General features: G+C 37.9%; 1 protein-coding gene across 1 annotated transcript in view; it reads left to right on the top strand.

Annotated features, from left to right (window-relative positions):
- Positions 1-577: 577 nt before the first annotated feature.
- RAB18 (RAB18, member RAS oncogene family) overlaps positions 578-19,752 on the top strand; it is a 32,178-nt gene continuing 13,003 nt past the window's right edge. Inside the window, exons 1-2 of the mRNA XM_046678681.1 lie at positions 578-787; positions 5,885-5,940. Of these exons, the coding sequence (XP_046534637.1) occupies positions 636-787; positions 5,885-5,940 (208 nt within the window). The 5' untranslated portion in view covers positions 578-635. The remainder of the gene's footprint in view (positions 788-5,884; positions 5,941-19,752) is intronic.

Below are 19,752 nucleotides of genomic sequence, written 5' to 3'. Positions count from 1 at the left end.
ACCTCATCTAACTGAAGTTTACATCTCCCTTTCAAGATGCACCTACTCGTGAGTACTCTTTAATCTAACAGAGGATAAACTAGGACGTTAATACGTTATCACATCATCTCTAGAGCACTTGAGTTTCCAAAGTGTCTTCATAAATTAGCTCATTTAACTTTCGTAACAATTCCAAGAAGCCATTATTATTCTACGAAGTATTATGGCCTCCGTCTGCGAGATGGGGAAACAGGCTCAGAGGGCTAGGCAACACTAGGCGGTTATACGGTAGAGTTGGAACCTAAATTTAAGATAACCTGACTGCAAGCACAATGCTTTTCCCACTGCAAAGCAGCTATTCGGAGCAGCTGCTGAAATAAGAGTATTATACTCCTCCTACTCAGTCCTTTCCCAAGCACACAACGGAAGGACGGTTAGCTCAGCACTCGGGAGGCAGAAGAGGCTACCCTCTGAAATGGCACACGGCTCTCCCCATCTGCGCTTGCGCAAGGGATGACACGGCTCTCCGGAAAGACGCCCGGGACTGTGGGTTTGCGCAGCCGCAGAGCTACCTCAAGGCGGAACTGGGGCGTCGGAGGCCTCTGCAACCTAAACACCCGGTGTAAAAGGAAGGTGGCAGCCGCGGAGCGGTGCGCATGCGCGGGCAGCTCTGCCTGGTGAAGGGCTGGTTGAGCGCCGGAGCGGGGTGGCTTGCTGGGCCGGAGCGGAGCAGGGGCAGGATGGACGAGGACGTGCTGACCACCCTGAAGATCCTCATCATCGGCGAGAGCGGCGTGGGCAAGTCCAGGTGAGGCGGGGCTGCGCGCCGTGGCGAGGCCGGCGGGCTGCTTTCTGCCTCGGTGGCCGCTGTCTCCTGGGCCGCGACGGGAACGGTAAACGGCGGCGGCGGGCGCGGGCCGGGCTGGGGCGGGCTCCGCTCGCGGCCTCCCGGCCTCTCTGCCGCGCGGGCCTCTGGCCCTGCCGCCCGCGCCCGCCCCGAGCCCGCCCGCCGGGTGCCCGGCCTCGGCCAGGCCCGGGTTCTCGGGATCGCCCTGCCTCCTGTCGCAGCACGAAAAACAATCCCGAGGGCTGCCACCCGGCCGGCCGGCTTGCGGCCGCGGAGCGTAGGGCGCGGCGGGCGGGTTCGGGCCCAAGTCCGGCCTTGGGGAGGCGTCGTCGCGGCCCCTCGGGGTGCAGGCCGCCCGTCACCCCGCCAGGTAAGAGTTGTAACTTCATCACTTTGGGCTTTCTGTCGGGCTTTCTCTAAACACGTAACGTTCTGCGCTGGAAGTTTCGCGACGCCTTGGACCACATTCCTGGCCTATTTTGGTGCACCCCTTTGCCGATTCCTTTATGTTTTTCTCTGAGTCAGCTGTGAAAGCGCTCGTTGGTCATCTGACCACTCGAGTAGCTCCCTTCAGTCTAAGATGCTAGAGCTTAAGCTGTGGCCCACCTTTGGAAATAAAGTGTAATTGTTACTTCTCATTCTGCCACATCATCTAGAGGTAAAAGAACAAATTAGCATTTGTGTGTTTTCTTTCTTGACTCCTTCTTGGGGGAAAATCCTATTGACAGTAGTTCGGGTTGCGTATAAGGTGAGACCTGGAGCTCGGTGGGTGCTGCAAGAGGATGTGGTTTCATCCAGGTCTTAGAAAAACGTTCTCCAGGTGAAGTCATCCTTGCCATCTGGTTATGAGTAGATTACAGTCTGGGCTGCTTTGATCTTTGAACAATAGTCAAATTCCAGGAGCCGTAAGCAATTTCATATTTTAGCTATACCTCCTGATAAGCTTATTTTTCAGATCACTTCATAAAGGCTTACTTTTTTAGGTACTTAAAGATTTGAAATCTTATTCTGTAATATGTTTTGAAATTTTGTATAATTTTAAAGTATCACGATACATTTTCATAGTTTTCTTCGTTTAATGTACTCTGTGTATGTTGGAGTGTGGGATTTGTACGTAACAAGGAATAAATTAATGAAACGTGAGCTAGCAAAATAGTACGATTTGTGTGTGTGTGTGTTACTTAAAGGGCTGGATAAAATCATTTTTATGATCACCATCTATTATATTTGAGAGTTAAAAAGTTAATTACTATATTGAACATTGTCTTAATAGGAATTCCATAGCCTTGTGACCTTTTTTTTTTCTTGAAATGTGACTCTCATTTAGGTTAAGGGATGTGAAATTGCTGATTTTGAAGTCAAGAATGGTTGAATGTCGTTTCATGTGGTTCAGCCCAGTACATAGTTGGTTGGCACTTTTTCTAAATATATTGGATGAGTGACTCAACTATGTTAAAATTTTCTGGAAGGTTGACTGGAGGTACTGTGTTTACATAATTGAATTTCTTCCTCTGGAGTAAAATCTGTTAAGTGGATTTATTGGTTTTCTTAGTCCCCTCCCCTCAAACAAACTTATTTGGATCTAATCTGCTCCAAACTGTTTCTCAGTACTTAGTGGTGAATTATCAGCTGCTCACTGAGAAATTTTAACACCTTTAACTACCTCTTTCAAGAAAGGATTCTATTTAGGGAGAAAGTTGGCTTATTTTTCTAGCTAAATATACATTATTAGTGTATGTGATATGCTATGAAAAACAACCTTGAACACCTGCCTTTCTGGATGAGAATAAATCACTACAATATGGAAGCCTATGCTTTTTAAGGTGAGTTACTACAAAAACATTTCTCCTGGATATAATCTTAAAAGGTTGTTCAAACCAATGGTTTGTTTCTGGTTTTTTTTTTTTTTTTTTTTTTTTTTTTTTTACAGATTAAGAGTTAGTGGAAGTGAGATATCACTTATGTTGTTGAGAAGTCGTTGCAAAACAAAGGATATCTTAACTAATTCAAATTAGTGGGTTATTTTCCTGTTTATTTCATACTGTTGGAGTGCAAGGAGCATGTGTGATAGCAGCCAGGAAATCAGGATTATGAAACTGATGCTGCCACTTGTGTGACCTTGTGTGTGATATTTGAACACTTTAGGCCTTCATTTCTTCATTTGAAAAATGAGGTTGGAGTAGAAATCTCTCCAGCCCTGTCTAAGGTTCAGTGTCTAACAGTCTTTGATTCTGTGGCCAGCCATGGTGCAGTAAAGAAGTAGCAAAGTGTTTCAGAAACTAGAAGGGCTTCTAGAGGCCTGTTATCTAAATTACTGCCCTCCTGTGCCTCTTGTATTCCCATCCTTTTTGGCCAATTTCATTTGTAAATTAAGAAATGCAGATTAGTTATAATCATACTGTTTGTTATAAATTTGGTCGTCTTTAAGTGGAATGGTGGTAGTTTCTGCTTCCATCTATATAGCTCTGCATGGAGAGTATTTTGCTCCTGTAAGTTTGAAAATATGAAGGCTTAAATATACTTCCTTTAGAGCAGTGGTTCTTAATCATTTTTAGGTTGTGGATTCTTTTTAAAATCCTATAAAGAAAAAGACTCTGCCTAGAAAAATGCATACATAGAATTTAGAATACATTTTGAGCTCAGCGTGTACTCCTGGCTAAGATCTGCTGACTTACACTCAGAGCCTATATTAAAATTTGTTGCTTTGCACCATCTCAGTTCCTTGTCTTTCCTGACAAAGTACCATTGATGACAAAGATTGTTGTAAGGATTAGCAGTTATGCAAGCAAAGCTTCTGGCTCAGTGTCTGGCATATTGTTGATGTTCAGTAAATAATGGCCAATACCATTGTTATTATTTGTATTATTATTATGGTATTGTTATCATTACCACTACTCTCCAACTTCTCTGTATCTGTAATAATGTTTTCTGTGGTGATGAAGTATAGATACATATCTTCTATTTTTAAATTATGAGTCACTGAAATTTTTAGTAAATCTTCACTTTTATTACTTTAAAGTTTAACGTTGCAGAGAGAAGAAAACTTTTGTAAGTAGTTTTTCAAGATTCTTATTAGTGCTGTCACCTGACTCATGTTGGAAGTAAGTAAAAACAGTTATAGTCAAGAGGGTTCAATGTTAAGTAGAAGAATCTACAGTTTGACTCTTCTGTTTTACTTTGCTTGTGTGCTCTTGGTTTTATGGTAAACATAAGAAAGCAAAACCAAAAAGGGAAAGTTAATTCTTCAACAATTAATGACACTGGGTTTGGAAACTACCAAGAGGCCATTTTGCAATCTATTCTGTGGACCAAAAACAAATCTCGATCAGTAATAATTACAACCTATAGAAATATTCATAAATTTTTTTCTGCAATTCAGACGTGATAGCTAGTGCCTTGATTTTTATTAATGCAAACAGGTCATTAGAACAGTCTTGTCCTACTTTAGGAGATAATATGAGGGAAGATTCATTAATTTTATAAGTCTAGGCTTTTACAAAAGCTTAGATTTTATTTTTGAAAAGCTTCTAGTAACTGACAGTTCTGCCTTATATTAAATAAAATAATTCTGGGAAACGTAAAATCTTAGAGTATTCTTATGGTATCCTTTGCTTTCGTTTTATCCCTTCCTTTCTAGTTGCTTTACTATTTCCTAGCTTTAGTCCTTTGTTATTTCTCATCATAAGATGGCAGTTATCTTTGTTGCGTTTTTTTTCCTGGTATTAATTTGAGGTTCTTGCTATTGCTTTCTTTAAAAAAGCTTTCAGTAGCTTCCTGTTGCCTACTTGATTTCATCCAGTGTACCTAATGTTTTGGTGGTCTAGTAGTTAAGATTCGGCTCTCTCGCCTCTGTAGCTGGGGTTTGTTTCCCGGTCAAGGAACCATACTACTCATTTGTCAATTGTCATACTGTAGCAGCTGTGTGTTGCTATGATGCTGAAAGCTATGCCACCGGTATTTCAAATACCAGCAGGGTCACCCATGGTGGACAGGTTTCAGTGGTGCTTCCAGAAGAAGACAGACTAGGAAGAAGGACCTGGCCACCCACTTCTGAAGACATTGGCCGTGAAAACCCTATGAATAGCAGTAGAGCAGGTCTGATAACAGCGCCGGAAGGTGAGAGTGTGGCACAGAAAGACGGGGCAGGGTTCTGCTCTGCTGTACACAGGGCGCTAGGAGTCGGAATCTACTCATGGGCACTAACAACAAGAAAACCTGTTGTTTGCCAGAGTATGCCTACTCTGGCCATCGTATGGTCTTTCTCTCCTCACGTTTTACTGTTTCTTCTCTTCCCACTTAGGGAGTAGTCATGGTGTTTGTTAGAAAATGCTGGCCTTTCACACCTTTCTGTTTTTACTTGAATTCAGAGTGGATTACACATCAGATTTTTTTTTTAATTAATTGATTGCATTCCAACTAACTTATTTTTCCCCCTTTCATCCACTTCAGTTAAAGCATGACATGTTGTTGATATAATTTTCTCAGAAGGACATACCAGTACAGTTCGGAAAAAACAACCCACAAAACCTTTTCACACTTGAGGAATTGTGTAGGGGAGCATGGGGAATATATTTTCTAATAAACTCCTTTGCTCTTGGGATTCTTTAATTGCCTTTCGGATAATTTAAGTCCTCCGTGTATACCTGCACGGAGGCAGTACTTCTGGGAGCAGACCTACATCAGCTATTCTTTTTTTTTTTAAGATTGGCACCTGAGCTAACATCTGTTGCCAATCTTCTTTTTTGCTTCTTCCTCTTCTCCCCAAAGCCCGCCAGTATATAGTTGTATGTTCTAGTTGTAGGTTGTTCTGGTTCTGTGTGGGACGCCACCTCAGCATGGCCTGAGGAGCAGGGCCATGTCCTCACCCAGGATCCGAACCTGCGAAACCCTGGGCTGCTGAAGCGGAACGTGTGAACTTAGCCACTCAGCCACGGGGCCAGCTCCCTACATCAGCTTCTATTATCTAATTTGTGACAAAATATAGTAATTATGAACATTTACAAAATGACTAGAAAGAAAAGTCAAGTTTCTAACCTGTCTTTTTAACATCTTTTTTAGCCTGCTCTTGAGGTTCACAGATGATACTTTTGATCCAGAGCTTGCAGCAACAATAGGTAAGCCTATGTTTAAAAATTTAATAGAAATGTTGGATATTTTCTTGCCTTCACGCTGTTCTATCTAATTTCCCCTACCGTCCCCTCACCACCCCATTGCTTCCTTGTCTGTCGGAATCTTACTTGTCTTTCAAGGCTTTACTTTGGTGTCATTAAATTTCTGAGCCTTTCTGGATCTCACCAAGCAGAAATAACATCCTTATCTGTTGTCTCATGGCACTTTGTTCACACTGCTGGTATTATAATTATCTGTACACACATTTCCTGATTGTCTTTTATTTTGTATTATGCAATTATTTGAATATTTTTTGTATGCCAGGCACTGTCCTAAGATGTGAGGTTATAATGATGGATAATATAGACTTAGTCTCTATCATCATGGACCTAAAAGTATTACCCAGCAGTAGAGTATGTTAATTTTGTGTTTTTAGCATTTGCTATAGTATCTGGCATATATTTTGAACTCAACGTATTTATTAATATTAGCTGTTAAGTATTGTTAGGAACAATAATACCTAAATGCCATTTTAAAGTGAAATTTACATTGCCTGGAAGTGGTTTGCCACACTAGTTTATTAGAAGATATGAGAAGATAGAGCTGGATATTTTGGTATCACATGTTTAGGGAATAGACGACAATATAAAGGGATCGAGAGACAGCTTGCAGTGGTTGAAAGAGCTGAGTCAGAGCAAGATAGTAGTCTTGGCTCTGCCTCGCACTGGTTGTGAGCTTGAGCAAGTCATTTACCTTCATTGTCTTCATCTGAATTGACAAGTTTTGGAGAGAATACATTTTTCTTACAGCTCTAAAATTTTATGATCTGATGAGTAGAGCGTGGTAAAGATGATCCTAGCATTAACAGGGAAATAAAGAGTTTCTGTTAACAGGTTTTGTTTGTTTTTATTTATTGTGTGTCTAGGTTTTTTTTTTCTATTCTTCTTATTGTTAAATAATGTCATTCTTAGGAAAAGTTGTGAAAATAGTATAAAGGATTTCTGTACGTCCTACTCAAATTCCCCAAATGTTAGTATTTATCACATGTGCTTTGTCATTCTCTCTCTACATACACACACGCGGTATTCTTGTTTTTCTGAATTGCTTGAGAGTAAATTGCAGACATGATGTCTTTAATCTCTAAATCATGTGTATTTCCTGAATGAACATAGATGTAATTCTGTATACAGACAGATTTCATCAGTTGTCCCACTAATGTCTTATATAGCAAAGGAAAAATAATTGTTTCTGGTCTAGGATCTAGTCCAGGATCACACTTTGAATTTAGTTATCACTTCTCTTAAGTCTCTTTTAATCTAAACAGTTCTTCAGTCTTTTTTTGTCTTTCATGGCCTTGACATTTTTGAAGAGTACATACAGATCAGTTATTTTGTAGACTATCCATCAATTGCGTTTGTCCAGTGTGTCCTCATAGTTAGATTCAGGTTATGCATTTTTGGCAGGAATTCCACAGAAGTGCTTCTTGGAGCATGGTGTATATTTGTACCATTCGTAGTGATAGGACTTTGGTTACTTAAGGTGATATATGTGACATTTCTCTATTGTAAAGTGTCATCCTGTCATTGTAACTAGGTTGGTTGTCAAATGGTGATTTTTCAAATTCCATCGTTCCATCTACATCTTTTTTTAGCTTTCTGTAAGGAAAAGCTCTTTTTTGTTTCTTTTTATCAGTAATAACTCATGATGCCTCTAAATGTTTAATAAATTATATCAGGCATTCTTTAGCTTTTGTATGACATGTTAACGTTTACGGATTTACTCTTATCTGTGTGAAAGGGAATCATTTAAAACACTAGCAATTCAAAATCCATTTTAATTTGACTTTGGTATATTATTTGTTCCTGTAAAAAATTAGTAGTAGAACTTTATTTTTCTCAGACATGCCTGGTAATGGATAGCAAGGAGTAGAAGAATAGTAACTGGCGGGAAAATAAATTTGCCTGGAGTTAAAATTTTACTAAGGGAATGATCTTATATGTAATATAAAGCTGTCTATCTTCATTTCAAATCCCGATGGAATCTGGGGACTCGCAGAATGACAGATCCTGTTTTGTGCTTACTATTAAAAAGGCTTTGTCTGCCTTAAGAACAAATACTAAGATTATGGCGCACTGATGAGGATATACGTAATTTGTTCCCCAAATGGGCCCTGGGTCTTGAAAAGTATCTTTTGCATTTAGTCGTCAGATTATTTTCTGCCTTAGGTTATAATCGATATACACATGAATTTTTAAAATAAAAACAATTAGCTCAATTGTTAATGGCCTTGTGAAAATTAGTGTTTTGTGGAAAATTAGTATTTTACCTCACAATAAAATAGTAAGGAAAGCACACCTTTATCTTTCAGTAATATAGTTTGACACTCAATTTTCTGTCTTATATAAAATATTCTTTTAAGATAATTTTATTGAAATCTGAGTTTGAAGATGGTACTATAAAGTTGGCATTTTCTTCTTTTGCTTTCTGGCAATTAGCTAATAACAACGAAGAGAGGGAAAAACTAAAGCACAAACCCCATATTCCACTAAACTAGAAGATGGCTAAAACCCCAAGCCACAGAAGAGTTGGAATGGCTGCCAAAAACAGTGGAGACTAAGCAGCCTGCACGTGAGACTAAGTAGAGAGAGGATGCCACAGCTGCAGAGCTCCGAGCCGGCAAAGATGCTTGATGAAGTGGAGAGGCCCACCCTGGGGCGCAAAACCTAAATCCCTTGTTTGCAAAAGCAAAATGGGTTTCTTAAGCTCATGGCAGGAGTTTTCCTGCACCTGTTTTGATTCCAAGAAGTTGGGGAGATGAAGCCAAACAAGAAGTCACACAAATCAGCCATTTTTGCTTTCGTCTGTCCAAGTGTAGGGGAGGAAATGCCTTTGCATTGTGAAAAACCTCAAGGCTGCCTGTCGCCATTGGCTGTTGAGAAGTAAAAAACTAAACCATTCTTATGTAAAACTCTAAGTCAAGACAGAGTTTTGCTGTCCAGAACTGGAGTCACTGTGGCTGCCTGCGTGAACCTCCTACAAATAGCTTGTCCGGGAAAACCTCCCATCATTCAAAGATGAGTTAATCAAAAAGAATCCAGCTCAAGGCCACTACCACCATTCAGGAATCACAAAGGAAGAAAAGAACAGAAAAACAAAGGATAGGTGAAGAATACTCACCAGAAAAAGTATTGCTGCAAAGAAGATGAAAATCATGGTGAAATATTTTGCCATGAATTTAAAACCCTTAATGCAAGTGTTTACCAGTGAGAGCACAAAGCAGTAATATAAGAGGTCAAGGAAGGGGTAGTGTAAGTGCGTGAGAAAATGCAGTGTAAGCTGATTGAGTGGAAAGAAAAAGAAATAAGATAAAAAATAAAATCATTACTGGAATGAAAGGGAAATTGGAAGGAACACAAGGGACGATGGAAAACAATAGAGGACATAGAAGCTGGAAATGGGAAAAGTGGGTAGAATTTACCAAAATGAATGAAAATGTTAAGACAAATTAGAGAAAGTGATAGATATGGAAATCAGAAAGGAAATTCATCATTTGCATATTTGAGTCTCAGAAGAAGAAACATAAAGAAATGCAACAAGTATTTAAAAATACAATCCAAGATAACATTTCTGACATGAAAGTAAACACACACACAAAATTCTAAGACTGTTTTGACCAGGTTTTTTGTTTATTACTTGGGGGTGTTGGGGGAAAAAAAGGCATTAGATTTCTTTTTCTGCTATGGCAAGGCCATATGTTGCTACTTAATCAGCTGCATAGATAGAATTGGTTGAAATTTAAGCATGAAAGTTAGATCCTTGTAGAAAATAGGCTAACTTTATATAATCTCATTAAATAGGCAAAAGTTCTTCATGTTAAGATTTTTAATGTACCCTGTTTTATAGGTAACCCTTGAATATAAAAAGAGTACTTTATGTAAGACTCTCAAATAAAAAAATTAGAAAATTTAAAACCAGTTCTCTACTTAAGATAGGCTGGCAAACTATTTCCTAATCTGTTTGTGAGACTTATAGTTGTTAAAATATGTAAAAATGTTTTTTTGAGGGTTGATAGATTTCAACTAAAGTTAGAGAGATTTTGGCTAATGGTTGCCTTAGATCAGTGATTCTTATCAATTCCTTAGTAAGTTTTTAAAAAATACTGATGACTCTGCCCTCATGTTACCTGTGTCTGACTTTAAGGACAGAGACCAAATCTGTTCCATCTGCAAGTTACCTTAATAGTTTGGACTTACTTAACAAAGAGATAATTTAATTAAAATGGAAACGAATGAGTTTATATATCTTGTTTAATGTCATGACATAGACTTGTTAAAATATTTAGAAATATGAGAATTCAGAGAAAAATATAGTGATTCTATTCATATAATTTCATTCAATTAAACATTCTAATTGGAATAAAGCAATAAAAATGTCTAGCATTTCTCTGTTTAGAATAATGACAAGTGGTCTTCATGATAGGTAAAGAGTTTCTATTTTCTATTTTACTTGGAGGTTTTATGAGGAAAAGTTGTGATTTTTTTCATATACCTTTTCAGCATTGATTGATGGTTGATAGACTTTTTTATACTGAAATGTCCTTGCTTCCCTAGAGGAGTCTTCACTCCGATTGTTTGACATATTTCTGGATTCTATTGACTAATACTTAATTTAGCTATTTGTATACTTAAGATAGTCTCTCCTTTTTTGTGTTTTTTTAAAATCAGGATTTGGTCTTCAAGTTGTACTGGTTTGTAAAATGAAGTTGTTTTCCATTGTCAACCTACAAAAACAGAAACCAGTGTAAGAGGCAAAGCGGTTATTTGGAATCAAAGAATTGCAGTTCAGGAAGCGCAGATTCAGGTAGAAACCCAAATAGCATCCTGATTACAGGAAAGGGGCTCTGGGTTTTTAAGGGAAAAAGGGCGGAAGATGAGCTAAGGTATATTGAAGAGGAGTTCATTGGTGCTGGATGAGGTGAGGCTAGACTTGTACTTCGTGGATTTGACTTGTGATTCGGTCATCCGGCCAAAGGCTAGACTTGTACTTTGCTGATTGGTTAGCGATTCGGTCATCAGCAAGTCTAATTTCATTGGTCCTTACAAACAGGATATTCTTGTTGTCTGGCCGCGTGCCCAGTTGTGTAAGCAGTGTGGGATAGGTAGAGGAGAGACCGAAGAAATGACCTGGAGACGGCATGAGAGACATATGGGCTTACTGAGATTTACGTACAAGGAGTGTCCACTGGCGGCCGGCTGCGCAGCACTGTGTGCCGCTACTGCGCGCAGGGAGGAGGCTGCTTATCTGGGCAGGGGGCACAAAGGCTGTGTGCTCGCCAAGAGGGGCTGTGGCTGGTACAGCCAGCGTTCCCAGGAACAGTAGCTCACGTGGAGGGGCTCTGTATTCCTTTAAGACATGATGTTCTTTGAGTGAGATAAGGTAAGATCCAGGTTGTCCAGGCCCTGGATCGTTACAAATCCCAGCAGCTAGGCGTCTGGCCCAGGTGGTTGGCGTTCTGCCCACAGCGGGCCAGAAGGACACAAGGTTGTAATGGGGCATGCGGGTTATTGCCGAGCAAGCAAGGCCCAGGCCCTCCGCTTGTCCTCATGGACTTCTTGGAATGTTGATGGTTTGGCCTGGTTTGGAAGATAAAGAAAACAAGACATACAAGGCAATCCCTCTGAAATGGCTGCTCCAGCTCTATTTTAACACAGCTCCACTCAAGTCATCTTTTACACCATCTTTTTAAGTTGTCTTTACTCACTTAAATAGAATTGGAGTTACCTGTTCTGTGAAGGCTACATTTTACCTGAGTCAATCTGATCCTTGTTCCCTTCTTACCATTCCAACCTCTTCAAGTTTTCTATTTCTTAGGACAGCCTTGGGAGTGTAACTAGGAAAGCATGCCAAGTTCTCTCTTAAGCCGGTTGCACATAATATTCTTTTAAACTCTTCATTATCTGTGCCTCTGTTCCTCTCTCATTTCTAAACTTGTGTATTTTTGTAGTCTGCCTTTTGCTAAGGAATGTATTTTATTGTTTGAGGAATTGCTTTATTTTTTTCCTCTGTCTGCTTCCTACTTTTCTTTTGGTTTATTTTGTTAGTTTAAGATGAGAATTAAGTTCCCTTCTTTTTAGCCTTTATTTAATAAAGATGTCCTCTAAGAACAAATTTTACTGTGTCCCATAGGTTTTGGTGTGGTGTGTTTCTTTTTCATTGCTCTCTGCATAGTTTATATTTTCAGTTTTGCTTTCCTCTTTGGACATTTGAAATCTTTGATTTAAGAATGTGTTTCTTAATTTCCAGGCCTTTCTTTGGTTATTGTTTTATTTCTTATTTATTGGATAATGATTCCCATTTGGACTAAGACCGCCCACCCCTCTGCCAGCCTCCTGTCTATCAGTGGAGTTGAGTTGGAGCCTCGGAATTCAGCCTGCTTCTGACAAGACCTTCCCCACACCCCTCTTTCTTCTCCAGATCTTTTCATCTTGCTTTTGCTATCTGCCACAAGACCAGCAGACATCACACAGTTTTTCCCCTCTTTAAGTAGTCACCACAAAAGTCCTGGCCTCCCACCTTAGTCTTTATCCTCCAGATTCTAATCTTGATAAGGTTTTGTACATCTTCTTTTCTCACTCCCAGCTCCCACTCCTTGTCAACTCTTGAAATGTGTTTACTCTGTCCTCTGGGGTAGCAGAGCACTTAGTGCGTTTTATTATTAGTATTTTAAAGTTGTTTATAAACTCAGGTTTGGGGATCTAGTTCTTTGTAATCTTGTTCTCGATTGGCTCTTTGAAGCTTTTATAGTATCTCTCTTGGTGCCTCCTCTGATGTCCTCCACCCACAGCCCTCCCCCCCGAAAGATAACTAAAAAGCAGTTGAAGCAGGAATTTTTATATCCTTAATGAGAAGAGGAAAATTGACTTAAAGAGATTAAGGTTTTGCCTATCGAGACCAGTAAAAGAGTTGAGACTAAACCCAGCTTCCCAACTTCTAACTTGGTATTCTTTTAATGACATCTCAGTAATACAATTCAGCAATAAAAAGGATCAGACAGATTTGAACAGAATGCCAAAAATGCTAAACATAAGGGGGAAGGAGCAAAATTAAATATATCGATTAATTAAATATGAATGGGTCCAATTCCAATAATTCACATTGTCAGATGGAGTTGAAAGGAAATTAAAACAAATAAGAGATAGGCCAGGCAGATGCAAACAAGACAAAAGCAAAGGTGGTACTATAATGTAAGTTAAGGTGGACTTTAAGGTTAATATACTGGAAAGGATAAAATAGGGTAGTACATACTGATGAAAGGCCCAAGTAATCCACAGAGCAGCTGTAACGTTTATAAACGAGTAGGCATTGAACATAAAAGCTATATATAAAAGCAAAATCTGTTCAAACACGAGAGAAGAATTGGATGAAAATACAGTTATATTAGAAGATTTGTTCTCTCTTTCATAGTTAGATAGACGCAAATAAGACCATAGAGAAATAGAATAATACAATCAACAAACCTTTTGAATAAAGAACTCATTTCTTTCAAAACCCATGGAACAGTTTTACAAAATCAATCTTGGACTTGGTAGCAAAGTAAACCTTAAATTGGAAAGAAGCAGAACTTTTACAATACATGTTCTCTGATAATTTATTCTTTCAGAAGGTGTGTTTGATCTGTTGCGTTCCTAGCATATGAGTTGATAAGCAGTATCTTAAAAAATATATATCATATAGTAAAATTGACTTTTTTTGGGTATGTTGTTCTTTGGATTTTAACGTAAGTATTATAACAAATGTGAATGGTCATTTTATCACCACCACAATCAGAATACCAGCCAGTTCCATGATCCCAAAAGCTACCGAGTGCTATCCTGTTTTAGTTAGACTTTTTCCCCGCCTCTAACTGCTGGCAACCACTGGTCGGTCTTTATCGCTTTATCTTTGTGAGAATGTCATGTAAGTGGAGTGATGAAGTTTGTAACCTTTTCTGACTGAGGTTTTTCACTAAGCGTAATGCCTTTGAGCTGCATCAAGTTGTTGTGTGTCAATAGTTTATTCCTTTTTATTGCTGGATTGTATTCCGTTGTGTGGATATTTCAGAGTTGGTTTATCCATCCACCCATTGTAGAACATTTGGGTTGTTTCCAGTTTTGGATGGTTATGAATAGACCTGTTATAAACATTCAGGTACCAGATATTGTATGAATGTTAATTTTTATTTCTCTGGAGTAAATACCCAGTAATGGGATTGCTGGATCATATGGTAAATGCATGTTGAACTTTGGAAAACAGTTTGTCTATTTTTGAGTAAAGGTATCACTTTACATTTCCCCTAGCACTATATGAAAGTTCCTGTTCTTTGACATCCTCACCTGTTATACTTAGTGTGATCAGACTTTCACATTTTAGCCATTCTAATAGATGTGTATTGGTTATCTCATGATGGTTTAATTCACATTCTCTAATGATATTGAGCATCTTTTAGATTTCTTATTGGCTATCCATATATATTTTTGTGTGTGGGGGGGTGTGTGTATGAAGTGTCTAAGTCTTTTGTTCGTTTTTTAATTGGGTTTTTTCTTACTGTTGAATTTTGAGAGTTCTTTATATATTCTGCATAGAAGTCTTTTATTAGATGATAGGTGCTTTGCAAATATTTTCTTCTTAGTCTGTGGCTCCTTTTCTCATTCTCTTAACAGTTTATTTCTAAGAGCAGAGGTTTTTTTATTTTGATGAAATCCAGTTTATCAGTTTTTTCTTTTATGGATGATGATTTTAGTGTTGTATCTTTTACTTAATAGAAGGTTGCAATGATTTTCTCCTATGTTTTCCTCTAGAAGTTTTATCAATTTGTGTGTTACATTAGGTCTGTGATTCATTTTGGATTAATTTTTGGATACACTGTGACATATATAGATTGAAGGTTTTTTCTCTTTTCTTTCTTTTCTTTTTTTTGCTTATGGATATTCAGTTGTTCCAACACCATCAGTTGAAAAGATTTTCTTTTCTGCACTGAAAAGCTTTTGCACATTTATAAAAATGTGAGTTGTCCCTGTAAGTGTGAGTCTGTTTCTGGACTCTATTCTGTTCCATTTATCTGTTTGTCTTTATGTCAGTACCTCACTGTCTTGATTTTTGTAGTTTTATAATCAGTCTGGCAGTCATACATTGTTAGTCTATCAACTTTGTATTTTTCAAAGTTGTTTTGGCTGTTCTAGTTTCTTTACATTTCCTGATAATTTTAGAATGAGCTGTTGATTTAAAAATAAAGGCCTGCTAGGATTTTGGTAGAGATTGCATTGTATCCCTTTAGATCAATTTGGGGAGAATGAACTCTTAACAATATTGAGTCTTCATTATGTCTCTTCATTCATTTAGGTCTCTTAAAATTTCTCTCGCAGTGGTTATATGTCTTTCATATCTCTTGTCAGATTTTAGCCTTAAGTATTTCATGAATTTTTATGTAAAATGGTATTTAAAATTTTTGTTGAAATTTCTCTTTGTTTATTGCTAATATAGTGAAATACACTTGATTTTTTAAATGCTTATTTTGTATCCTCCAATCCTTGCTAAACTTTCTTGTTAGTTCTAGGAGCTTTTTTTTATCCTGTAGGTTCCATTGGATTTCTACATTCTTCCTTTCCAATCTGGATTCCTTTTATTTCTTGTATTATTGCCTTTGGTAAAAATCTCCAGTATGATGTTGAATAGAAGTGATAAGAGCTGATATCCTTCTTTTTTCTGAATATTAAGGGGAAAGCATTCAGTCTTTTACCGTTAAGTATGATGTTAGCTGTAGTTTTCCTTAGATGCTCTTTATCAGGTTGAGGAAGTTCCCTTCTATTTCTAGTTTGCTGAGAGGCTTTATGAGGAATGCATGTAGGATTTTGTTAAATGCATTTTTCTGCATCTGTTTAGATGATTTTATGAAGTTTGTTTTTTAGTTTGGTATAGCAAAGTCCACAGTGATGTTTTTCAATGTTAAATCAACCTTTTGTTTCTGAGGTAAACCCACTTGGTTGTGATGTGTTGTTCTGTTATACATATTTGGATTAGTTATCAAATTTTGTTTAGCATTTTCCTCTATGTGCTTGGGGACTATTAGTTTGTAGTTTTCATTAACTGTAATGTCTTTGTCTGGTTTCAGTATCATGATAATGTAGAACTCATAGAATGACTAAGGAAGTACTCACTTCTCTTCAGTTTCCTGGAAGAGTTTGTTTAGAATGGATTATTGTTTAAATATTTAGTGGAATTCACTCTGGGCGTAGGGTTTTTTCATGGAAAAGATTTTAACCTCAGATTTGGTTTCTTTAATAGATATAGGACACTCTAGTTATCTATCCATCTATTTATTTATTTACTTTTTGGTGAGGAAGATTGGCCCTGAGCTAACATCTGTTGCCAGTCTTCTTTTTGCTTGAGTAAGATTTTTGCTGAGCTGACATCTGTGCCAGTCTTCCTCTTATTTTTTATGCAGGACACCGCCACAGCACCACTTGATGAGCTGATGAGCAGTGTGTAGGTCCTGCGTCTGAGACCTGAACCTGCAAACCCTGGGCCACTGAAGTGGAGTGTGTGAACTTAATCACTATGCCACTTGGCTGGCCCCTGGATTTTTTTTTAATATATGTTCTGCCAGTCTCTGACTTGATTGGACAGTTTAATCTACTTAATTTAATGTAATTATTGATAAGAATTTACTGCCAACATTTTGCTATTTGTTGTCAGTATGTCTTATAGAGTTTTTGTCTCTCATTCCCTCCATTATTGCCTTCTTTTGTGTTTAGTTGATTTTTCATAGTGACATGCTTTGATTCTCTTTTGTATATATTCTATAGGTATTTTGTTTCTATTTCTTTTTGAGTCAATTCTGGTAACTTTTAATCTTTCAAGGAAGTTGATATTTCATCTGAGTTGTCAGACTTATTGGCATAAACTTGTTCATGACATTCCCTCATTATCCTTTTAACCTCTGTACAATTATAAATGATGTGATCTTTCTCATTCTTTAAAATGGTACTTTTTGTCTTCTCTGATTCTCCTGTTCAGTTTGGCTAGAAGTTTATCAGTTTTATTGATTTTCTTTATAGAACTAGCTTTTTGTTTCATTGATTTTTTAAAAATTGTTTTACAGATTTGATTTTATCAATTTCTGATTTGAATTTTTATTATTTCCATTCTTCTGCTTGCTTTGGATTTAATTTGTCTGTGTTCTTAAATGGTTGGAAGTTGAGGTCATTGATTTGAGATAATTTTTTCTTTTCTAATATGGGCATTTAGTGCTATAAATTTTCCCATCAGTGTTGCTTTAGTGACATCCCACAAATTTTGATATGTTGTATTTTTTTTTTCATTCAAAATACTTTAAAATACTTCCTAATTTCCCTTGGAGCAATTTGATTATGATGTGCCTTAGTATAGTTTTCTTCATGCTTCTGTGTTTGGGGTTCATCAAGCTTTGTTTTAAATCTATGAGTTTATCCTTTTTGTTAATTTTGAAAATTCGGAGCCGACCCCACCATTATTTCTTTAGATATATCTTTTGTCCCCCTTTCTTCTCTCTTTTCTTTTTTGTCGTCTACATTTGCTTGCATATTAGACTGCTTGAAGTTGTCCCACAGATCACTGATGCTTTCTCATTTTCTTTGATTCTCTTCTCTCTGTTTCCTTTTTGGTAGTTTCTATTGCTGTGACTTCACATTCACTAACATGTTCTTCTGCAATATCTAAGTCTGCTGTTAATCCCATCCTGTGTATTTTTCATCTGAGACATTATCATTTTCATCTCTAGATGTTTGATATGGGTCTTTTTATTCTCTTTCATGTTTACTTAACTTTGTGAGCATGTGGCATATACAGTTATAAATGTTTTTAATGTCCTTGTTTGCTAATTCTAACATCTTTGTTAGGTTTGAATCAGTTTCTATTGATTGCTTTTTCTCCTTTTGACAAGGCAGATGATTCCATTGTTATGCTCTGGTTTCTCATTCACAAGTATCTCTTTATCATATTATTGATGTTATCTTTGGTAAGTTTTCATGTTCCACTTCTTGTTTTAAAGGTCTTAGTGATTATATTATCTAGTTTTAACTAAAATGACCTTTATAAAATAGGCAAGAGTGCCTAAAAAAGATTCCTACAAAGAAACTGAATTAAATATTGTATTAAAAATGCAAGCCCAAATGAACAGCAAGGAAACAGCTGAAATGATAATTCTTCAGTGTGATGATGTCATTTATAATAAGAAATATATGGTTCTTGACACAGAGCTCCTAAGACCCTTGGAATTCTCAGCTGATAAGAGCAATAAAGATGTCTTTTGTTTTTCGTAACAAGCCCTGTTTGACCACACCTGACTTTATGTTAATGCAGTGAATTCTAGAAAGCCCCAAGGATGGAGACTGGTTGCTAGGAGAACCAACCATGTGATTCGAAGATTGGCACTTTCAGTCCCACCCCGCCTCCCCCAACTCTGGGGAGGGAGGAGGGGCTGGATATTTTGTTCAGTCACCAAAGGTGAATGATTTAATCAGTCATGCCTATGTAGTGATGCTTCCATAAAAATATGAAACCATGGGTTTGGAGAGTTCTGTGTTGGCCAACATGTGGAGGTGCTGGGAGAGTGGTGCTCTTGGAGAGGCCATGGAAGCTCTTGCCCTACGCATCTCTTATCTGGCTGTTCCTGGGTTATATCCTTTCCGTGAGCTACTATCGTAAGTTAACCAAATCAAGGAGGGGTTTCTGGGAACCTCTGATTTATAGCCAATTTGTCAGAAGCACAGATAATAAGCTGGACATTGACTGGTGTCTGAAATGGGGGTTACAGCAGTCTTTGAGCCCTTGGGATCTGACTCTGACTCCAGGCAGATGGTGTCCGAACTGAGTCGAATTGTAGCACACCCAGCTGGTGTCCCTGCAGAGTCAGAGAATAGCTTGTTATGAGAAAAACCTCCACATATCTGGTCACAGAAGTGCTCAGTGCTGTAGTACAGCAGAGGAGAAACACAGGGCTATTTTCTCCTAAGCATTATGCTTCTATCCTGAGCTCCTAGTCATCCACATGAGGAGGTTGAAAGGCAGTTTAGTCAAATCTAGTAAGAAGTTGGCAAAATCAGATTTATCAAAAAGATTGCCACTGTTGCCACCATTAAAGACAAATTTAACAGTCACTTGCAAAACAGAAGAACCAGGCTTGGTGAAGAAGCAGTTTGAGCCTATGGGAGTTACAGAGCACAGTGTCTGCACATGAGATTCACCAGAGGAGCCAAGAGAAGATTAATGGAGACTTGAGGGGTCTGAATCCACATGGGGTGCCCTACAGGCTAGCTGTGTCTGTTAGCTTTGCTGATAGGACTCCAGTGGGCAGTGTTCCCGAAGGTGTTACCTGTAACTTTCAGATCGAATATAGTCTCTGAAAAACCTTCAGAATTTAACCATAGAGTATGCATGACAGGCTGTCTCTATATAGTGTCTACCATTGGCCTTCATTTAATACCAGCACCACGTCAGAACCATTTCCCTCATCTGAATTTTCTCAGGTTTTGGTATTTTTTTAAAGCAATATTAATAGAATAAATAATTTCATTTTTATATAGATAGTGTGGCATAATATATTTTTATCTAGACCCAGTGAATACACGATTATTTAATATATGGGATTTTTTGTTTGTTTGGCTGCAAAGAAACTTTATACTTAAATTTGCCGTGGACTGTGTAATCAGACTGGCCTTTAACTAGATTGCCCATCATTTGAGGCATGCCTTTATCAACTCCTTTATCACCTTAGCCCAAAACAACCAACCATTTTTTTTCAA

The sequence above is a fragment of the Equus quagga genome, chromosome 12 (genome assembly GCF_021613505.1).
Source record: "Equus quagga isolate Etosha38 chromosome 12, UCLA_HA_Equagga_1.0, whole genome shotgun sequence".
Lineage (NCBI taxonomy): Eukaryota > Metazoa > Chordata > Mammalia > Perissodactyla > Equidae > Equus > Equus quagga.
Note: the sequence above shows the minus strand (reverse complement) of the source record. Positions and strands in the feature narration are given on the sequence as shown.